Raw genomic sequence first — 18,808 nt, forward strand, 5'->3', positions numbered from 1 at the left:
CAGCGACAGGACAAGGGGCAACGGGCACAAACTGGAGCAGAGGAAGCTCCAGCTGAACCCGAGGAAGAACTTCTTCCCTCTGAGGGTGACGGAGCCCTGGCCCAGGCTGCCCAGGGAGGCTGTGGAGTCTCCTTCTCTGGAGATATTCCAGCCCTGCCTGGACACGGTGCTGTGCAGCCTGCTGTGGGTGACCCTGCTTGGGCAGGGGGTTGGGCTGGGTGACCCACAGAGAGCCCTGCCAACCCCCAGCATTCTGTGATTCTGTGAAGCTGTGATTCGTCTGCCTCGCTGGATGCTCAGCCCGTTCCCGTTAGAGCTCTGCCTCGGGCCACGTGCAACTCATCACCAGATGAAACCACTCCTTAGCTTAAACTCCCGTCCTCAGCCAGCTGCGGTGAGGCCTGGTAATTTTGCCTCTTCTCTGCCCTTTCCCATGGACCCGGTGACTTTCCCCATAGTTTGATTTATGGAGAGGGAGAGTCTGAGGGAGCGAGTGGATCTCCTCACCGGCAGGGTCCTGCTCTCCATGGGATGCCCCATAACCTGCTGTGAATCGGCACCATCCACCTCGGCTCTGCCTCCTGTGTCCCAGAAGGAGTGAAGAACAAACACAAAATCACAGATAAATACTGGCTGCTCTTATCAACCCAGCGCATCCCCCCACCCCGGTGCTCCCGCGCCAGCCGGTCGGTGCCTGCGGGTGCTCCTCCGCCTGCGACACCCGTCCCGTAACGGAGGGGGACATACGGCGGGAGGGATGGCTGCCGGGGTCTCGCGGTGACCTCAGTGTGACAGCAGAACCGTGAAGCACTGAACGACGTGCAGAGAGCCCAGGGAGATGGGGAGGAACAGTGCGGCCGGGCAGGCACGGGAGATGGGCTCGGTTTTTGGCCGTGGCGAGGGGTGCAAGCCGCAGCGGGCACGCGGTCCGGTGCGGGGTGGGGACGGAGCCGAGCAGGGTGTTGGCAGCAGCTGCAGCGTGAATTCTACTGCCTGTGCATGTGTGTGTGAGTGCTGACACGGGCGCCCGTCTCTGAAGGTCATCGATTTCCTGGAGGACGGGCGGTATCGATAAGCTCTACCTTCATGAACGGATTTTTGTCCCTGTTTGACTTCGCGCGTGAGCTGCCGGCCACGCGGCAGCAGGGGACGGGGATCAATAACACTCGGGGGGGGGGAGATGGTGGCTGTGCCCTGCAGCTCCCCAACCAGTGGGTCCATCCCCGGTGTGCGACAGGGCGCTGGGAAGGCAGCATGGCAGGGGGACGCTGGTCCGGTCCTGTCCGGTGCCGAGGGGTGGTGGGGAGCCCCTGATCTCCCCCACCAGCTGATGGGGCCCCGGGAGCACCGGGAAGGGCGAGAGGAACACGGAGCACAAGTGATGACACCGAGTACCTTCGTTAGGGTCAGTGGAGCCCAGAACATCTGGAAGGATAATTAGTGAGCATGGAGAGGACATGGAGGGGACAGCGGGCAGACACAAGGCGCTGGGCAGAGGGAGCAGGGATGGACCAGGGACAAGAGAGGGGACGGGAAAAAGGAGAAGGGGATACGGATGGGGACAGGCATCCCCCGCTGCAGCCCCTCCGTCCCACCCCACCCCACCCGCACGGACAGCTCCAGCCCTGCACCCGCTCCGTCCATCCCTGCACCCTGCCCAGGGCAGCGTCGCCCAGGGCAGCGCCAGAGCCTGGGTTTTGGTTCTTCAGGCTCGGGAGGGGTTGGGCCGGAGCCCCGCCGGGACACCCAGAGCTCACGCAGCCACCCCTCGCCGTCCCACGCTGGGTGGGCGCAGCGGTCCCGCACGCGGACGCACCGGCGCGGCGCCCAGCTGGCCCCCTCACCGCAGCGCGCGGAGCTGAGCACCAGCGGCTCGCACCGGTCCGCAGGAGGGACCGACCGGATCCTTTGTTAAAACATCAACGATGCAGTAAATTTTTTAACTTACCAAATAGATCAATATCAAATTATCATGTCTCGCATTCATAACTCTTAAGCAAGCAACAATGGAGAGAGACAAGGTCACTGGAGAATAAATAGCAGCAAAAGCTCTTAATGATCTATCATTCTCGACAACCCCAGGCACCCGGCACCGGCCCGGTGACAAGATCATTAATAAAACTCTGCAGGAACGCTATCGATTGCTTTGATGGATGATCACAGGTAGCAAATACTGTAAAACACCTGGCTGTCACGCTCCGAAATGAGGAGTTTGACTCGCACCTCGGTGCGGGGACCCGGCTGCGGCTCTGCCGAGTTTTCTCCGTGGTGGTGGCTTTGGCGGTGGGCAGCGCAGCCGTGGGGGTGCCAGCGGGGTGCCATCCGCGCCGGACCCCCACGGCTCCCACCTCCGCTCCCCTCGCTGCTGTTCATCCCTATAGACAGGACCTGTTAATTAAAAGCCTCGTTAAAGCACCTGGTCTCAGCGCCCCAAAGCCCAAGCTGGGAGCTGAGCCGGCTGGAGGTGGAATCCGGTGACCCGGTGCCACTGGGTGAGCTGGGAGAGCTGCTCTGTCCTCTCGCCCAGACATCAGGGACGGATGAGGGTCCCCAGGGCCGTGGACTCGGCCACCCCTGTGCTGCTGGGGGCTGCGCGTGTCCCCCCGCGGCGGCTCCGGGCGCTTCGCTTGCCAGCCACGTCCGCGTTGACGGTCTGATCATACCTACACAACCATTCAATTACCCCGTAACGGCTACAGGTTATTAAGCCATCAATCTCCTTCATTAAGGCCTGCCAGGCCCGTCCCCGGCGTCGCCCAGTAAAACCATTAAAACCACGACCCAAAGCAGCATCTCCCATGCCTCGGCCGTAACGCCGGCCCCGCTGCCGATGCTGGCTGTCCCACAGCGTCCCCCTGCCCGCAGCCCGCCCCGGGGCACCCGGGGACCCCCTCGCCCTTGCTGGGGTGTCCCCAGGGAGCGGGGGTCTGCCCACAGCTCCGTGCCCCCCTCCCAGCAGCTCGCCCTGCCGCGGGCTCCGCGGGCGGCTCGGCACGCCGGGAGCTGCTCTTGCACTTTATAGCTGACATTATTTTTTATTGCCGTATAAAAGCCGAAGCTCCGGCAGCTTCATGGCTGCCGCGCCGGCGTTCGGCACCTCACTGCTCGGCTCTGCGCTGCCAGCTGCTCCATCTCCCCAGCACCGGGCATGGCGGGGATGGGGCGCTGCCCAGTCCCCACACTGGGGCCGTGACTGGTCCCATCGCACCCACATCAGGGACGTGACTGGTCCCATCACCCACAGCGGGGACACAACTGGTCCCAACACCCGCAGCTCCTGCTCTGGCCTGGGTAGATCTGAGAGCGGCAGCTGGGAGGGGGAGACCCGGCCCCTCCAAAATAGGGAGACCCCTTCTCCAACCCAGGAGAGGCACAGGCCTGGGCTGGCGCGGTTTGGACACAGCCTCCGTGGGACCCCGAGTCCCTGCACCCAGCTGGGACCCTGGCTTTGCAGGGGAGAGGGGCGGGGGGGGGGGGGGGTCCTGCTGCCATGCCACAGCCAGAGCCATGCCATGGGCACCGGGGCAGCTCCCGCGGCCGGCAGCGCCGGTGCCACGGCCTGGGACTGGCACCCTGTCCAAGGCCATCACGTCTGCCACCCCCGCGCCGCGGTGCCGGTGGCAGGGAACATCTGCTCGGCCACCCCGCTGCCACGGCGCGTTAGGGTCAGGGGCAGCTGCCAGGACCCCCAGCCAGTGCCGCCGCGGCACGTCCTTGCCGTGACACTGATGCGGGGTGGCAGGGCGAGCGGGGTGGACGGATGGGACTGGACAGACAGACGGGCAAGCCAGGGGCCAGCCGCACCGCGGGTCACCGGTGCCGGACGCTCACCCACTCATGTCCCCTCTCGCTGTGTATGGGGACACAGCTGCCTGAAAGGAGGGGGTTGGTGTCTTCTCCCAGGTAACCAGCGATAGGATGAGAGGCAATGGCCTCAAGTTGCGTCAGGGGAGGTTTAGGTTGGATATTGGGAAAAATTCCTTTACTGAAGGAGTGGTCAGGCATTGGACCAGGCTGCCCAGGGAGGTGGTGGAGTCCCCATCCCTGGAGGGGTTCCAAAAACGTGTGGATGTGGCACTTGGTGACATGGTTTAGCAGGCCTGGTGAGGTTGGGGTGATGGCTGGACTTGATGATCTGAGAGATCTTTTCCAACCTTAATGATTCTGTGATTCTACGATTCTGTGACACTGACAGCCCTGCCACCACCGCTCAGCTTCTGGGGAAGGACAGAAGACACCCCACGTCCCGTGTCCTGCATCCCGTGTCCCTTTCCCCACGCCTCGCGCCCGACCCCCGCTCCAGCACCCCACGCCTTGCACCGCGCTCCGAACGATGCCCCGCACCGGGAGGACACCAAGGACATTTTTTCCCTAGCAGGGGAGGGGTCCCCGCAGCAGCCGAGCGGGGACGTGGTGATGCCACCGCTGTCACCCCGCACCTACCCTTGGCAAGCCCAGGGCTTGGCTCCCCGGGAGGGCGAGGACCCCCCCCCAGCCCAGCCCCGCTCCGCCCTGCCCGGGGGCGGGGGCTCGCCAGCCCCGCTGCAGCCGGGACCCCCGGGACCCCTCGCTCCCCGCTGCGGCACCCGGGGTGCGGGGACCGCCGGTGTCGGGGCCGGTGGCCGGGACGATGCTGCCACCTGGTGCCACGGCCACACGCGGCCGGGACCGGCCCCGGAGGTCGGGGGGCAGCGGTGGGACCGATCCTGGGGGTCCTGGGCAACACCGGGAGCGACCCCGGGGATCGGGGGGGCAGCGGTGGGACCGATCCTGGGGGTCGCGGGCAGCACCGGAACCGGCACCCAGCACCGGGACTGGCACCGGGGGTCGGGGGCAGCGGTGGAACCGACCTCGGGGGTCGCGGGCAGCCGTAGGACAGGCCCCGGGGGTCGGGGGCAACACCGGGAGCGGCACCCAGCACCGGGACTGGCACCAGGGGTCAGGGGGCAGCCGTGGGAGAGGCCCCGGGAGTCGGGGGCAGCGGTGGGACCGATCCTGGGGGTCGTGGGCAACACTGGGACCGGCCCCGGAGGTCGGGGAACAGCGGTGGGACCGATCCTGGGGTTTGTGAACAACACCGGGAGCGGCCCCGGAGGTCGGGGGCAGCGGTGGGACCGATCCTGCGGGTCGGGAGGCAACACCGGGGCCGGCCCCGGGAGTCGGGGGCCGCACCGGGACTGGCCCCGGGGGTCAGGGGCAACACCGGGCCCGGCCCCGGGGGTCGGCGGGCAGCACTGAGATCGATCCTTGGTGTCGGGGGGCAACACCGGGAGCGGCACCGGGGGTCGGTGGGCAGCGGTGGGACCGGCCCCGGGGGTCGTAGACAACACCGAGAGTGGCCTCGGGGATCGGGGGCAGCACCGGAACTGGGCCCGGTGGTCAGGGGCAGCGGCAGGACCAGCACCGGGGGTCGGGGGGCAGCATCGGCACCGGGCTTGGGAGGAAGCACCGGGACTGGCACCGGGGGTCGGGGAACAGAGCCGAGGGTCGGGATCCAGCGGGTCCGGGGGCTGTGCCGGGGCTCCGGGAGCACCCCGGGACCGCTCCGTCCTTTGGGACCCCCACCCCAACCCCGGGACCCCGCGGGACGCTGCCGTCCCTCCCCTGAGCCCCGGCAGCGGGCGCGGAGGGGGGACACGGGGTGGGGGGGGTTTGCCTCGACGGGGAGGGCGGCGGGGCGGGCAGAACCGGTCCCGGTCCCGGTGCCGATGCCGGTCCCGGTCCCGGTCCCGAGGCCGGGGCCGGGGCCGGCCCAGCCGAGGCGGGGACAGCGGGGCCCGGGTCTCTCCCTCCCGCCCGCCCCGTCGCGGCATCCCCGGGACGCACCCAGCGACAGCTGCCGCGTTCCCCCCCGCCCTGCCCCGGGGGCCGCACACCCCCGACCCCCCCCCCCCCGCGACCCCCCCCTCCCCTCCTCGCCCCTCCGCATCCCCCCTTCCCGGCCCGGGCCCCGCCGCCGCCCGCCCCGTCGGGCCCCCGCCGGGCAGGGGTGCCGGGTCGCAGGCGGGGGGGCGGCGGGGACAGCTGCCCGGCCTTGGGGGGGTGGAGGAGGATGGGGGGGGGGGGGGCCTTGGCTGCCCGGCAGCACATGTGCTGTCACTCAGCCAGCCCCGCCGTTATTTTCGCTCGGGGCCGGCGAACGGACTGCGCCCCGCTCCGCCATGGGCCCCCCGCTCCTCCTCGCCTGCCTGCTCGCCCCCCTCTGCGCTCGGGTAAGGGGCGCGGGGAGATGGGGACGGGGATGGGGACCCCCCGCTCCGTGCCCTGGGAGGGCTGGCTGGGGTGGGGAGCCCGGACGCGGGGGGCAGCCGGACCCCCAGACCCCGCAGAGGCACGTCCCTGGGGGTGGCGGGGGTGGGGATGGGGGGCACGGGGGCTCGGTGCCCCTCTTGGGCCGCTGCCCACCCCGCAGATGGCGGCCGCGGCGGGGGAGCCCGCGGCTTGCGGCACCGTTGCCTGCGTTGGCGAAGCAGGAGATGGGGTTTGGGGGAGGGTTCGGCGCTTGGAAACACCCCGCTCCCCCCCTTTCCCACCCCAGCTGCGGTCCCAGACCCCTCTGCACCCCCCCCGTCCATGCGTGTTCCCCCCGAGCCCCTCACCGCGGCCTCAGGCCTGAGCCGCGTGGGGCTGTTGGAGTCCTGGCCTGGGCCCCACGGCCGGGTGCTCAGGGCTGTGGAGGGGAAGGGGACCCGTAGGTCAGCCCCCCCCCAGCAGCAGGGCCCCCTTCATCCCCCACCACCCTCCCCACCCACCCACCCCAAGCTCCAGAGGCCTCCCGGGGAAGGGGGGGGGGGGGCAGCCCCCGTCACAGCCTCAAACAAGCCCCCTGCCCGTCCCGTGGGACCCCCACGCAGCCCCCTCCCCTGCACAGCCCTCCACCAGCCCCCAGGACCCCCAGCCCAGCCATCCCCCCCCCCGGACAGGGCGCACATGGGGGGATCGGGGGCACCCCGGGGCACCCCGGCACCCAGCGGTGCAGCCGGACGGGTGCAGATGTGCACCCAGATGTGCTCCTTCCCCGGGGAGGGGACGGTGCTTGTCCCCGGGGCCCGGGGCCCAGGGCGGTGGGGGGGGGGAAGGGACCCTGAGGAACGTGGCGTAGAGCCAGGGGGTGGGGGGCTGCATGCAGACCCACACTGCAGCTCCCTGTCCCCTCCCGACCCCCACCCCTGCTCCCCACGGCTCTGCACCCGCACGCCACCCCCCCAGTTCACTGACCCCCCCCCCCAGCTCAGTCGCTCACCACAGCCCCTAAACCCATCTCAGCCCCCCACAGCTCCCCGACCCCCATTGCAGCCCCCCCATAACTCCTGCTCTCCCAGTCTCCATTCCTATCCCCCCCCAGCCCCCCGTTCCCCCCCAGCACCCCAATTCTGTGCCCCGTCTGGGCCACCCGTGCAGCCTAAACCGACCCGTGACCCTTCCCCCCCCTCCTCGCCCCCTTGTCCCTGCGGTGACAATGATGTGGGCTGGGGTCACGCCGGGCGCTGCCAGCCTGGGGTAACCCCTTCGCCCCACGCCGGGGGTCCCGGGGGGCACAGCCGTGCCCAGGGCAGCACCGGAGTCGGTTTTGGAGGCCCTGCCCGCTGCCCCGGTGTCGCACCCCGCTCCGGAGGTTTCGGGGTCACCGGCAGCACCGTGTCCCCCCCCCAGGGTGCCAGCCCAGCCCAGCCGGGTGCTGCAGCCCCCGGCAGCCCCCCGGCCTGGCGGCAGCAGGGGGGTCTGCGGCGGGTGAAGAGGGCCTGGGTGATCCCCCCCATCAGCGTCTCGGAGAACCACAAGCGCATCCCTCACCTCCTGGTGCAGGTAGGCAGGGACCCCCCCCCCCCCCCAACCCCGCCGCCTGGAAGAGAGGGTGGGGGGCACCCCGGGCAGGGGGATTGCACGGGGGCACCCTGGGAGGGGGACATGGCGTGGGGGGAGACTCAGGGCGGAGGGGGACAGACCCCTCCCAGCCCCGGGACTGCCAGCCCTGCTTTCCCCGGGGCAGATCAAGTCAGACAAGCAGCAGCCCGGGGGGGTCATCTACAGCATCAAGGGGCCGGGGGTGGACGAGGAGCCCCTGGGCGTCTTCTCCATCGACAAGTTCACCGGGAAGGTCTTCCTCAACGCCATGCTGGACCGGGAGGAGAACGACCGCTACCGGGTAAGGACGCTGCCGGACCACCCAGGCGTGTGGCCCCCTCCCCGGGACCCCAGCCAGGCGCCGACCCACCCGCTCCGCGCCCGCAGCTGAAAGCCTTCGCGCTGGACCTGGGCGGCGCGACGCTGGAGGACCCCACCGACCTGGAGATCATCGTGGTGGACCAGAACGACAACCGGCCGCTCTTCCGCCAGGACGTCTTCACGGGGCGCGTGGTGGAAGGCGCTGAGCCAGGTGGGTCCGGCCGGGGAGGGGGTCAGGGCTTGGGGGGGTGTGGGGGGCCGAGCCAGCCCCCACGCCAGCGCCCACCGGGCTGCTCCTGCGGCGGCAGGGACCTGCGTGCTGACGGTGGACGCCACGGACGCCGACGACCCCGACACGGACAACGCGGTGCTGCGGTACTCCATCCTGGAGCAGGGTGCCGCCGCCATGTTCGGCATCAACGCCACCACCGGCGAGATCTGCACCGCGCGGCCCGGCCTCGACCGTGAGGTGGGGGGCATTGGGGGGGGCGAGGGTGGCACGGGGGTGGCACCGGGACTGGGGGCAGCTGGAGACCCTCAGCTGGCGAAACCGCAGCTCCAGCCATGAGCAGACCCAGGTTTGGGTGGCCAGTAGCTGGGGGACCTCTAGGTGCCTGGGGGGGCTCAGTAACAGCCCCCCCCCCTTCCTTCCCCGCAGATGGTGGGGGTCTACAACCTGACGGTGCAGGCGGCCGACATGTCTGGGGACGGGCTCACCACCACCGCCACGGCCGTCATCTACCTGGAGGACGTCAACGACAACCCTCCCGAGTTCACCAAGGAGGAGGTAGCGGCTGGGCCAGGGCGGGGGGACGTGCGGGGGGGCAGCAGCACCCCGGGGAGCAGACACCAGCCCCACGCCGCTCCCCCCCCCCCCCAGTTCTCCCTGGAGGTGGAGGAGCAGGCGGTCGGCGTGGAGGTGGGCAAGGTCTTCGTGCACGACAAGGACCTGGCCGGCTCTCCCAACTGGTTGGCCAAATTCACCATCCTGGAGGGTGACCCCGAGGGCGCCTTCGCCATCCGCACCGACCCCTACACCAATGACGGGGTGCTCTCCGTCGCCAAGGTGGGCACGGGGCAGCTGGGGGGGGGTCTTGGGGGGGTCCCGTGGCTCAGCTGACCCGTGGCCCCCCCTCGGCAGCCGCTGGACCACGAGGCGCGGGACCGCTTCGAGCTGACGGTGTCGGTGCGGAACGAGCGGCCGCTGGAGCCCGCGGCCCCCGCCAGCCCCCGGGCGCTGGCCACCGTGCGGGTGCGGGTGCGGGACGTGAACGAAGCGCCCGTCTTTCGCGAGAACCCGCGGCGGGTCAGCGTGCTGGAGGGGACCCCCCCGGGCACCCCCGTCACCACCTACACGGCCAGCGACCCCGACACCCGCCAGCTCCAGACCCTGACGTGAGTCGCGGGGTTTCGGCACCCGGTCCCCCCTGGCTTCGCCCCCCACCCCCGGCACCCCTGCTGCGCTCGCAGCCTGCAGCGGGTGTTTCGGGGAGGGAATGGGGGGGCTGACGGCGCCCACCCCGCTGCGCCCACAGCTACGCGCTGCTCTACGACCCGGCGGGCTGGCTGCAGCTGGACCCCCGCGCCGGCGTCGTCCGCACCAAGCGGGAGCTGCTGCACCCCTCCGCCTTCCTGCAGGGCGGCTGGTACATCGCCCTGGTCCTCGCCCGCGACGACGGTGAGCGGACCCCCCCTCCGTCGTGTGTCCCCCCCCTCCCCAACCCCGCCGTCCCCTCCCTGAGCCCCCCCCTGCTCTGTGCCTCCCCCCAGCCGAGCCCCCGCTCTCCGCCACCGGCACCCTCTCCATCGAGATCCTGGAGGTGAACGACCACGCGCCCCTGCTGCAGCCCCCGGCCGGGGGGGTGGTCTGCGGGCGGCCGGGCCGCGGGGGGACCCTGCTCCTGGGGGCCACGGACGACGATCGGCCCCCGCACGCTGCCCCCTTCCATTTCCACCTCAGCCCCCAGCACCCCCAGCTCACCCGCAACTGGAGCATCGCCCGCTTCAATGGTGAGGGCTGCCCGGGGTGGGGGGGCTGCCGCATGGGTGGGCCTGGGGGGGGGTCCCAGCTCACCCCCCCGCCCGCTGCCCGCCCGCAGTGACCCACGCGGTGCTGGCCGTGCTGGCGGAGCTGCCCGAGGGGCCCTACTCGCTCCCGCTGCTGCTGCGGGACTCGGGGACCCCCCCGAGGGAGCGGGAGCAGCTGCTGAACCTCTCCGTGTGCCGCTGCGGCCACGACGGCACCTGCGAGGACGGGGTCCTGGCCACCGCCACCGCCGGGGCTGGCATCACCCTCGGGGCCCTCACGATCATCCTCGGCAGCGTCCTCCTCCTCCTCGGTGAGTGAGACCCCCGGCCGCGCTCACGCCCGCCCCCGTGGCCCCTCCATCCTGCTCCCACCCAGTACCCAGCCATGCCACAGCGGTGCTGGTCCCAGTCACCCACCCCGAACCCCACCAGCACGCTCCGTCACCCCACCCCACCCCACCCTCGAACCCCAACACCCCAGCAACCCCTTCCGACCCCCACCAAGACCCCCCCAACCATCTCCCTCATCGTCCCATCCCACCCATCGCCCCCCAAGCATCCCCCCCCCCCCAAATCCCTCCCCCATCCCGCTCTCCCAACCCCACCGACCACATCCCAACCAGCGCCCCGTGCCCGTCCCCCCCCACCCCGCGCCCACCCGCGCTCTGCCCGCAGCACTGGCGGGGCTGGGGGCTGCGCGGGTGCGCGGGCGCCGGCGGGCTCTGCGCCAGGGGCTGCTGCGACGCTCGCGGGACGACATCCGCGACAACATCCTCAACTACGACGAGCAGGGCGGGGGCGAGGAGGACCAGGTGAGCGGGACCCGGGTGGGCGTCCCAAGGGTGGCGTTGGCGGAAGGGGGGTCCACCCCAGCCCCGCACCCCTGACCCCCTCCCGTCCTCGCAGGACGCCTACGACATCAACCAGCTCCGGCACCCCGAGCTCTTCCCACCCCGGGCCAAGCCACCGGTGCGCAGGGACACCCCGCTCAGCGCCGCCGCCCCCCCGGCCCCCCGCAAGCTGCCCAGCAGCCCCTCGGACATCGAGGACTTCATCAACGAGGTGGGGGACGGCGCCCGGGACCCCGCCTCGCCCCCGGCTCCCCCGTCCCCAGTGGGGCTGACGGTTGTCCCCGCGTCCCCGCAGGGGCTCGAGGCGGCCGACCGCGACCCCGGCGTGCCCCCCTACGACACGGCCCTCATCTACGACTACGAGGGCTCGGGCTCGGTCGCCAGCCCCCTCAGCTCCATCGTCTCCAGCCTGACGGACGAGGACCAGGACTACGATTACCTGAGCGAGTGGGGGCCGCGCTTTCGGCGCCTGGCCGACCTCTACGGCCATTAGCGGGGGGCACCGGCGTGGGGGGGTGGGGGGCTTGCACACGCGTGTGCAGCGGGGGACCCGGACGCGGTGGCTTGGCGGATGGACACGCAGCAGATGCCCGGCTGTGGGGGGGGGGGCTTTGCACACGCGTGTGCGCCGAGTACCCAGGCGCAAGGGCTTTGCACACGCGTGTGCGCCCGGAGAGAGACCTCGGGGCGGGGGGCTGCACGCACCCGCAGACCCCGCACCCAGCAAGCTGGGGGGGGGATGCCCTGGGGAAAGACCCCGCAGACCCCGGGGAAAGACCCTTCCCGGGGGATGCCCCAGGGAAAGAGCACCTGGGGGGTGGTGAGGAGACCCCCGGTCCCCCCCTGCCCATGAATAAAGACCCCAGAGCAGGGGGCCGGTGGCGGGGGTGCCGCACGGGGCCCCCCGCCCGCGCCAGCCGCCCGTAGAAACAAGGCACTTTTATTGGCAGCCCGCGAGCGCCCGCCGCGAACACCCCGGGGGGGCATCACCCCCACCCCAGGGCTCCCAGCACAGCTCCTCCTGGGGCAGGATCTGGCCCCGCCGTGGGGTGGGTGCGTTGCCCCCCACCCCAGCTATCACACACGTCCCGGCTGCACCCTGCCATCCCCACTAGCACCCAGGGATGGGGGTCCCGGTGCTCCGTGGGGGTCCCAGCACCATGCTCAGCCCCCCCAGCACCAGGGAGACCCCCCCGGGGGGGGGGGAGGGGGGGCACAGCTACGTCTCACGGGGGGTGGCTGGGGAGCCCAGCACCCTTTTGGTGGAGGCGGCGAGGTGGGAGTAGTCGTGGGGGATGGCGTGGGGGGTGAGCAGGGGTAGGTGGTCCTCCCGGGGGGGCCGGTGGAAGAGGGGGGGCCGGCGCTGGCTCTCGCCGTCCTCCAGGGACTGGGGCAGGCGGCGGCCCTGGCTCTCGGGCAGCAGCATGATGCTGAGGACGGCGAGGATGGCGAAGGAGGCGAAGACCACGTGGTGCAGGAAGAAGCCGTGGCTGTTGGGGATGGCGGTGATGGGGGCGGCCGCCTTGCCCACGAAGCTGGCCCCCACGACCAGGCCCAGCCCGGCACCCCTGCGGGGAAAAGGTGCTCAGAGGGGGCCCCGGTGCCCCCCACCCCAGCGTGGCACGGGGAGGGGTGGCAGCTCCCCCCCTTACCTGACCACGGTGGGGAGGACCTCGCTGGCAAAGAAGATGCTGAGCATGGTGACGGCGTGGGAGGCGGTGATGCCCACCACGGACAGGGTCAGGACAATGAGGTCCAGCAGATCTGATGGGGGGGAAAGCACCATCAGGGGTCAAATCCTGCCCACCCCCACTCCCCAGGCACCCTGTTCCCACCCTCAGCCCCCCAGCCGGGGTCCATGCCGCAGGAAGGGCAGCCCCCCAGCCGGGTTCCGTGCCGCAGTGAGGGCAGGGGTCCCCCCCTCGGTCCTTACACTGGGTGAGGGCCAGCAGCAGGAGGGAGGAGATGCCGGTGAGGACGGTGCAGAGCAGGAGGACGGCGCGGCGCCCGAAGCGCTCGGCCGTCAGGCAGACGAAGAGGCAGGCGACCGCCTCGGTGCCCACCAGCACGAAGTAAGAGGAGAAGAAGCGAGGCAGGTGGGGGGCCAGGTTGCGGGTGAAGCAGTGGCGGATGCCCGAGCCGATGAACCTGCGGGAGAGCAGGGTCAGGGGGCCGCGAGCAGGACCCCCGCCGCCCTCCCACCCCCATCCCGCCTGCTCACGCCGCGAAGCCAAGGATGACGCTGTTCTTCCAGATGACCCTGGTGCCGAAGATCTCGCAGACGGCGTGGTACCGGGGCTGCGGGGACCCCTCCGACACCGACTCCAGCTCTGCTGGGACGGGGGGACCCGGGTTAGAGCCAGCACCGTCCCACCGCCCCCCCCGGCACCGCAGCTTTGGGGAGGGGGCCCGGCGGCCGCTCGGCAGCCCCCGCCACGCACCGGCGAGGAGGCTGTCATGGCGGCAGGAGCTGTCGTCGTCGGAGCCGTGGCCGCTGTCTTCGGCCAGTGCCTGCAGGGTCTTCCGGGCCCTCTCCGGCTGCCGGGTGGCCAGCAGCCAGCGCGGTGACTCCAGCAGCAGCACCGGGGACCTGGGGCGCACGTGTCAGCGTCACGGGGCTCCCCAGGGCCCTGACCCTCCCCCAACTCCAGCGCTGCCCACCCCTTCCCAGCTTCTAAAGCGACGCTGCCCAGAAACTCTCAACTTCAAACCCGAGCAAACATTTACCCAGGGTGGGGGGGTCCCCACGCCCCGCCTGGAGAGCCCCAGCCGGGCTTTGATCCCCACTGTGGCCCCGGGCAGGGTGCGCCAGGCTGGGGGTGCCGCCACGGCGCTCCCCGAGCGCGGCTCGGTGCCAGCCCCGGGACACGGCTCTGGGCACTGCTGGGGGGGGGTCCTTACCACCAGCAGGCAGCCAGCAGAGCCAGGATCATGGTGACAGCACCCTGCAGCACCCGCCAGTCGCGGCAGAGCACGGCCAGCCCCGGCAGCAGCAGCTCGCCGGCGATCCAGAAGAAGCCGGCCACCATCGTCACCCCCAGCCGGTGCGGGGGGTCGCAGAGCTCCAGCCCTTGGGTCGGGGGGGGGACACAAGGGGTGCATGTGGGTGCCATGGAGCATCCTGCATCCCGGAGCACCCCCGGACCCCCCCACGCACTCACGTGCCACGTAGAGGGAGAGGAAGGCGCCGGCCAACGCCGCCCCGAAGAGCAGCCGCCCCACCACGACCATGACGAAGTCGATGGCCAAGGCCACGCCGAGGCCCAGGGGCACCGCCAGCGCCAGCGACACCATGAAGGCGGGACGGCGGCCGAACCTGCGGCGGGACGGCGTGTGAGCGGGGCCGGGCGCGGTGCCCCCCTGCCCGGGGGGGGCCATCCCATGGACCCCCGGGTACCTGTCGCAGGCCAGGCCGGCGGCGATGCTGCCCAGCGTCCAGCCCAGCAAGTGCGTGGTCTGCTCCAGGGGCACCTTCCAGCGCGAGGCACACACCAGGTCCCACTGCGGGCGAGGGGGGGGTCACAGCGGGGAGATGGCAGCACGGGGGGTCCCAGCAGACACCCCCCCCTCGCTGCTGGGACGGACGGGGTCAGGAGCTTCATGAGTTGACCGGGGGGCTTCTCGCCAGCCCCCACCCCACAAGTAGAAGCATGGAGGGATGGTGCTGATGGCCCTCAGAGACCTGTCCGTCCCCCCCAGGGCTCCCCTCAAAGCCCCTCCACGGGGGTCGCCCCTTCTCCCTCTCCCCCCAGACCCCCCCTTGCTGTTGGGAGGGATGGGGTCAGGAGCCTCGTGAGTTGACCGGGGGGCTTCTCGCCAGCCCCCACCCCACAAGTAGAAGCGTGGAGGGAGAGCGCTGATGGCCCTTAGAGCCCTGTCCGTCCCCCCCAGTGCTCCCCCCAGCCACCCCCAAAGCCCCTCCACGGGGGTCACCCTCCTTCTCCCCCCCCCCCACGAGGATCCCCCTTTCCCAAGCAAACCCCACCCCCCCCGGGGGCGCTCCCCCTGCCCACCCAGTGCTTTCCCGCGGGACCCTCGCTGCGCTCCCCATCTTCCCCCTCCCAACACCCCCCTCCCCAGCATCCCCCCACCCCCCCCCCGGACCTGCGTGACGAGGTTGGACCATCCCCTTCCCCCCCCCCCCCGGCATCCCCCCGCCCCGGACCTGGAGCATCCCCTTCCCCCTCCCGGGACCCCCCTCAGGCATTCCACGCCCCGGACCTGCGTGACGAGGTTGGAGCGTCCCCTTCCCCCCCCCCAGGACCTGCGTGACGAGGTTGGACCATCCCCTTCCCCCCCCCCCGGCATCCCCCCGCCCCGGACCTGGAGCATCCCCTTCCCCCTCCCGGGACCCCCCTCAGGCATTCCACGCCCCGGACCTGCGTGACGAGGTTGGAGCGTCCCCTTCCCCCCCCCCAGGACCTGCGTGACGAGGTTGGACCATCCCCTTCCCCCCCCCCCGGCATCCCCCCGCCCCGGACCTGGAGCATCCCCTTCCCCCTCCCGGGACCCCCCTCAGGCATTCCACCCCCCGGACCTGCGTGACGAGGTTGGAGCGTCCCCTTCCCCCCCCCCCCGGACCTGCGTGACGAGGTTGGAGCGTCCCCTTCCCCCCCCCCCCAGCATCCCCCCCCCCAGCATCCCCCCCTCCCCGGACCTGTGTGACGAGGTTGGAGCGGAGGCCGGCGGCGGGCAGGGCGTAGTGCCAGCCGCGGGTGCAGGGCCCGGTGCCGTTGGGCCGGGCGGTGCCGCTGGGCCGCGCGGTGCCGGTGGCCGGGGCGGGGCCGCGGGGCGCGGCCCCGGGGTACCGGTAGAGCCGGCAGGGGCTCCAGCCGGGCCCGAGGCGCGGGACGGCGGCGCGGAGCAGAGCGGCCCCCGCCAGGCGGCGCAGCGGCGGCGGCAGCAGCGCCCCGTCCGGCCGGCAGCGGTGCTGCGGCGCCGCCCCCAGCGCCCAGCCCAGCGCCCAGCCCAGCGCCAGCGCCACGCACGGCGCCCACGCCCCCGCCGCGCGCCGGCCCCGAGGCCGACCCCCGGACCGCCCCCCCACGGCGGACCCCCCCACCCCGCCGCCCCCCGCCGCCGCCGCCGCCGCCGCTGCCATCAGCCCCCGCCGCCGCCGCTGCCTCCGCCGCCGCCGGGGATCGGGAGGGATCGGCGCCTGCAGGTGGGGGCGGCACCGGCGCGGACCGGCCCCCCGCGGGGACCGCCCCCGCCGCACCCCGGGCTCTGCCCTCCCGCAGCTCCCGGGCCTTCCTCCCCCCCCCCGGCCGGTTCAGCCCCCCCCGAGCCCAGTGCAGACCCCCAGCCCGGTTGGGCCCCCCCCACCCCGGTTCGTCCCCTCCCGGGCAGGTTCACCCCCCCAACACAGTTTGCCCCCCCAGCCACGTTCACCCCCCCCAACCCGTTTCGTCCCCCCCCAGCCCGGTTCGGCCTCCCCCAGCCCGGTTCGGACTCCACGCCGGTTCACCCCCCCCACCCCAGTTCGCCCCCCCACCCCGGTTCGTCCCCTCCCAGCCAGGTTCACACCCCCCCCCACTCAGTTCGCCCCCCAGCCACGTTCAGACCCCCAAACCCAGTTCGCCCCCCCCAGCCCAGTTCGTCCCCTTCCAGCCCAGTTCACACCTCCTCGCCCGATCCCGGTTCGCCCCCCTCTCCCCTGTTTGCCCCCCCAACCCAGTTCGTCCCCTCCCAGCCCGGTTCACCCCCTCACCCTCGTTCACCCCACACCCCCCCCCCCCCCCCCAGTTTGACAACCCCAAGCCTGGTTCACCCCCACCCCCCAGACCCGGTTTGTCCCCTCCCTGCCCGGTTCATGCCCCGGACCCCGGTTTGCCCCCCTCCCCCCTGTTTGCCCCCCCAACCCCGTTTCATCCCCCCCCAGCCTGGTTCACCCTCCCCCGCCCCGGTTCACCCCCCCCACCCCAGTTCGGCACCCCCCAACCCAGGTCGTTTCCCCCCCGCTCTGGTGTCCCCCCCCCAGGTGCTCCAGGCCAAGGCACTGGGGGACCCCAGTCCAGCTCCTGCTGGGGGTCGTGAGGCACCGCCGGGACCCCCAGCACCACCCACAAATGCATCTGGACCCCCCCCCTAAACCTCAAAGGGTGCTGGTGGGTCTGGCCCCCCCGGGAAGGGACCGGTCGGAGCCCCCTGGCACCCAGCGCCCCGGGGAGCCCCTGGGAAGAGCCGACAGAGCAGCCCAGTTGCGAACGAGCTGCTTTTTTCTCTTAAAAATTTATTTACCGTGCTCTCGGCGGGACGACCGCTCTGGCGCTCGGCTCTGTACCTGCGGGGGTGGAAAACCACCTCGGCACTCGCTTCTGGGTCCCTCTGTGGGACGTCACGCAGCTGATCCTGATGGTCCCGCCGTTGGGCCGTGACGGGCCCTCGGTGCCCAGCACGGCGTACGCAACCGACGGCGTGGAGAAGGCATCGACGGCGTGAAGGCAGTGTCAGCGTGACGAAGGCATTGACAGCGTGATGAAGGTGTTAACGGCGTGACGAAGACCTCAACGGCGTGACGAAGACCTCAACGGCGTGAAGAAGGCATCGATGGCATGGAGAAGGCATCGACGGCGTGAAGGCATCGATGGCATGGAGAAGGCATCGACGGTGTGAAGAAGGCATCAATGGCGTGAAGAAGGCATCAATGGCGTGAAGAAGGCATCGACAGCGTGAAGGCATTGACGGCATGGAGAAGGCATCAGTGGTGTGAGGAAGGCATCGATGGCGTGAAGGCATTGACAGCATGGAGAAGGCATCGACGGCGTGAAGAAGGCATCAATGGCGTGAAGAAGGCATTGATGGCATGAAGGCGTCGAAGGCGTGAAGGCATCGATGGCATGGAGAAGGCATCGACGGTGTGAAGAAGGCATCAATGGCGTGAAGAAGGCATCAACGGTGTGAAGGCATTGACAGCATGGAGAAGGCATCGACGGCATGAAGAAGGCATCAATGGCGTGAAGGCGGCATTGATGGCATGAAGGCATCGAAGGCGTGAAGAAAGCATCGACGGTGCAAAGAAGGTATCGACGGTGTGAAGGCATCGACTGCATGAGGGAAGCATTGACAGCGTGAAGGCATCGACGGTGTGGAGGAGTCGTCAACGGCGTGACGAATGCGTCAATGGCATGAAGAAGGCCTCGATGGTGTGAAGGCCTCGACAGCATGAGGGAAGCATTGACAGCGTGAAGGCATCGACGGTGTGGAGGAGTCGTCAACGGCGTGACGAATGCGTCAATGGCATGAAGAAGGCCTCGATGGTGTGAAGGCCTCGACAGCATGAGGAAGGCCTTGACAGCGTGATGAAGGCATCAACAGTGTGACGAAGGCCTGGAAGGTGTGAAGGCCTCAATGGCGTGAAGGCGTCAACGGCCTAAAGAAAGCATTGACGGCGTGAAGGCATCAATGGCATGGAGAAGGCATCGATGGTGTGAAGGTATTGATGGCGTGAAGAAGGCATTCACAGCGCAAAGTAGGCATTGGTGGCATGAAGAATGCATCAACGGCATGAAGGCATCGAAGGCGTGAAGGCAGTGTTGGCACGAAGAAGGCATCGACGGTGTGAAGAAGGCATCGACGGTGTGAAGAAGGTATCGGTGTGAAGGCATTGACGGCAGAGGGTGGCATCGACAGCGTGAAGGCATCGATGGCGTGAAGAAGGCATCAACGGTGTGAAGCCATCGATGGCGTGAAGAAGGCATCAACGGTGTGAAGGCATCAACGGCACGAAGAAGGCATAGACAGCATGATGAAGGCGTCGACAG

General features: G+C 70.5%; 2 protein-coding genes across 4 annotated transcripts; one reads left to right on the top strand and one right to left on the bottom strand.

Moving 5' to 3' along the window:
* The first annotated feature begins 6,134 nt into the window (after positions 1 to 6,134).
* CDH15 (cadherin 15) lies at positions 6,135 to 11,561 on the top strand. Of its 2 annotated transcripts, XM_075433949.1 has the most exons (14): positions 6,135 to 6,212; positions 7,654 to 7,806; positions 7,991 to 8,146; positions 8,233 to 8,377; positions 8,475 to 8,635; positions 8,825 to 8,953; positions 9,047 to 9,232; positions 9,308 to 9,561; positions 9,702 to 9,844; positions 9,937 to 10,176; positions 10,266 to 10,505; positions 10,870 to 11,006; positions 11,101 to 11,256; positions 11,341 to 11,561. In XM_075433949.1, exons 1-14 carry the CDS (start codon positions 6,162 to 6,164, stop codon positions 11,536 to 11,538), a joined length of 2,349 nt encoding a protein of 782 aa, XP_075290064.1. In that variant the 5' UTR covers positions 6,135 to 6,161; the 3' UTR covers positions 11,539 to 11,561. The 2 variants fall into 2 exon arrangements, with proteins under 2 accessions (XP_075290064.1, XP_075290065.1); XM_075433950.1 differs by lacking the exon at positions 9,937 to 10,176.
* A 422-nt stretch (positions 11,562 to 11,983) lies between these two features.
* Positions 11,984 to 14,516, bottom strand: SLC22A31 (solute carrier family 22 member 31). 2 transcript variants are annotated; one of them, XM_075433953.1, is made up of 8 exons: positions 14,443 to 14,516; positions 14,207 to 14,361; positions 13,947 to 14,115; positions 13,487 to 13,635; positions 13,267 to 13,375; positions 12,979 to 13,193; positions 12,698 to 12,809; positions 11,984 to 12,613 (listed from the first exon to the last, which is right to left on the bottom strand). In XM_075433953.1, exons 2-8 carry the CDS (start codon positions 14,337 to 14,339, stop codon positions 12,265 to 12,267), a joined length of 1,236 nt encoding a protein of 411 aa, XP_075290068.1. In that variant the 5' UTR covers positions 14,340 to 14,361; positions 14,443 to 14,516; the 3' UTR covers positions 11,984 to 12,264. The 2 variants fall into 2 exon arrangements, with proteins under 2 accessions (XP_075290068.1, XP_075290069.1); XM_075433954.1 differs by lacking the exon at positions 14,207 to 14,361 and having other exon boundaries at positions 14,443 to 14,510.
* Between the last annotated feature and the right edge of the window lie 4,292 nt (positions 14,517 to 18,808).

Source organism: Opisthocomus hoazin, chromosome 12 (genome assembly GCF_030867145.1).
Source record: "Opisthocomus hoazin isolate bOpiHoa1 chromosome 12, bOpiHoa1.hap1, whole genome shotgun sequence".
Classification (NCBI taxonomy): domain Eukaryota; kingdom Metazoa; phylum Chordata; class Aves; order Opisthocomiformes; family Opisthocomidae; genus Opisthocomus; species Opisthocomus hoazin.

What these genes read in the sequence shown, in the direction of transcription:
- CDH15 (XM_075433949.1), top strand. Translation starts at nt 6,162, where the DNA reads ATGGGCCCCCCGCTCCTCCTCGCCTGCCTGCTCGCCCCCCTCTGCGCT. An exon ending in GGCCCGGCCTCGACCGTGAG is followed by an intron (nt 8,636 to 8,824) that starts GTGGGGGGCATT and finishes CCTTCCCCGCAG; the next exon opens with ATGGTGGGGGTCTACAACCT. An exon ending in CCGAGTTCACCAAGGAGGAG is followed by an intron (nt 8,954 to 9,046) that starts GTAGCGGCTGGG and finishes CCCCCCCCCCAG; the next exon opens with TTCTCCCTGGAGGTGGAGGA.
- SLC22A31 (XM_075433953.1), bottom strand. Translation starts at nt 14,339, where the DNA reads ATGGTGTCGCTGGCGCTGGCGGTGCCCCTGGGCCTCGGCGTGGCCTTG. An exon ending in CCTCTCCCTCTACGTGGCAC is followed by an intron (nt 14,116 to 14,206) that starts GTGAGTGCGTGG and finishes CCCCGACCCAAG; the next exon opens with GGCTGGAGCTCTGCGACCCC. An exon ending in GTCCTCCCCACCGTGGTCAG is followed by an intron (nt 12,614 to 12,697) that starts GTAAGGGGGGGA and finishes TTTTCCCCGCAG; the next exon opens with GGGTGCCGGGCTGGGCCTGG.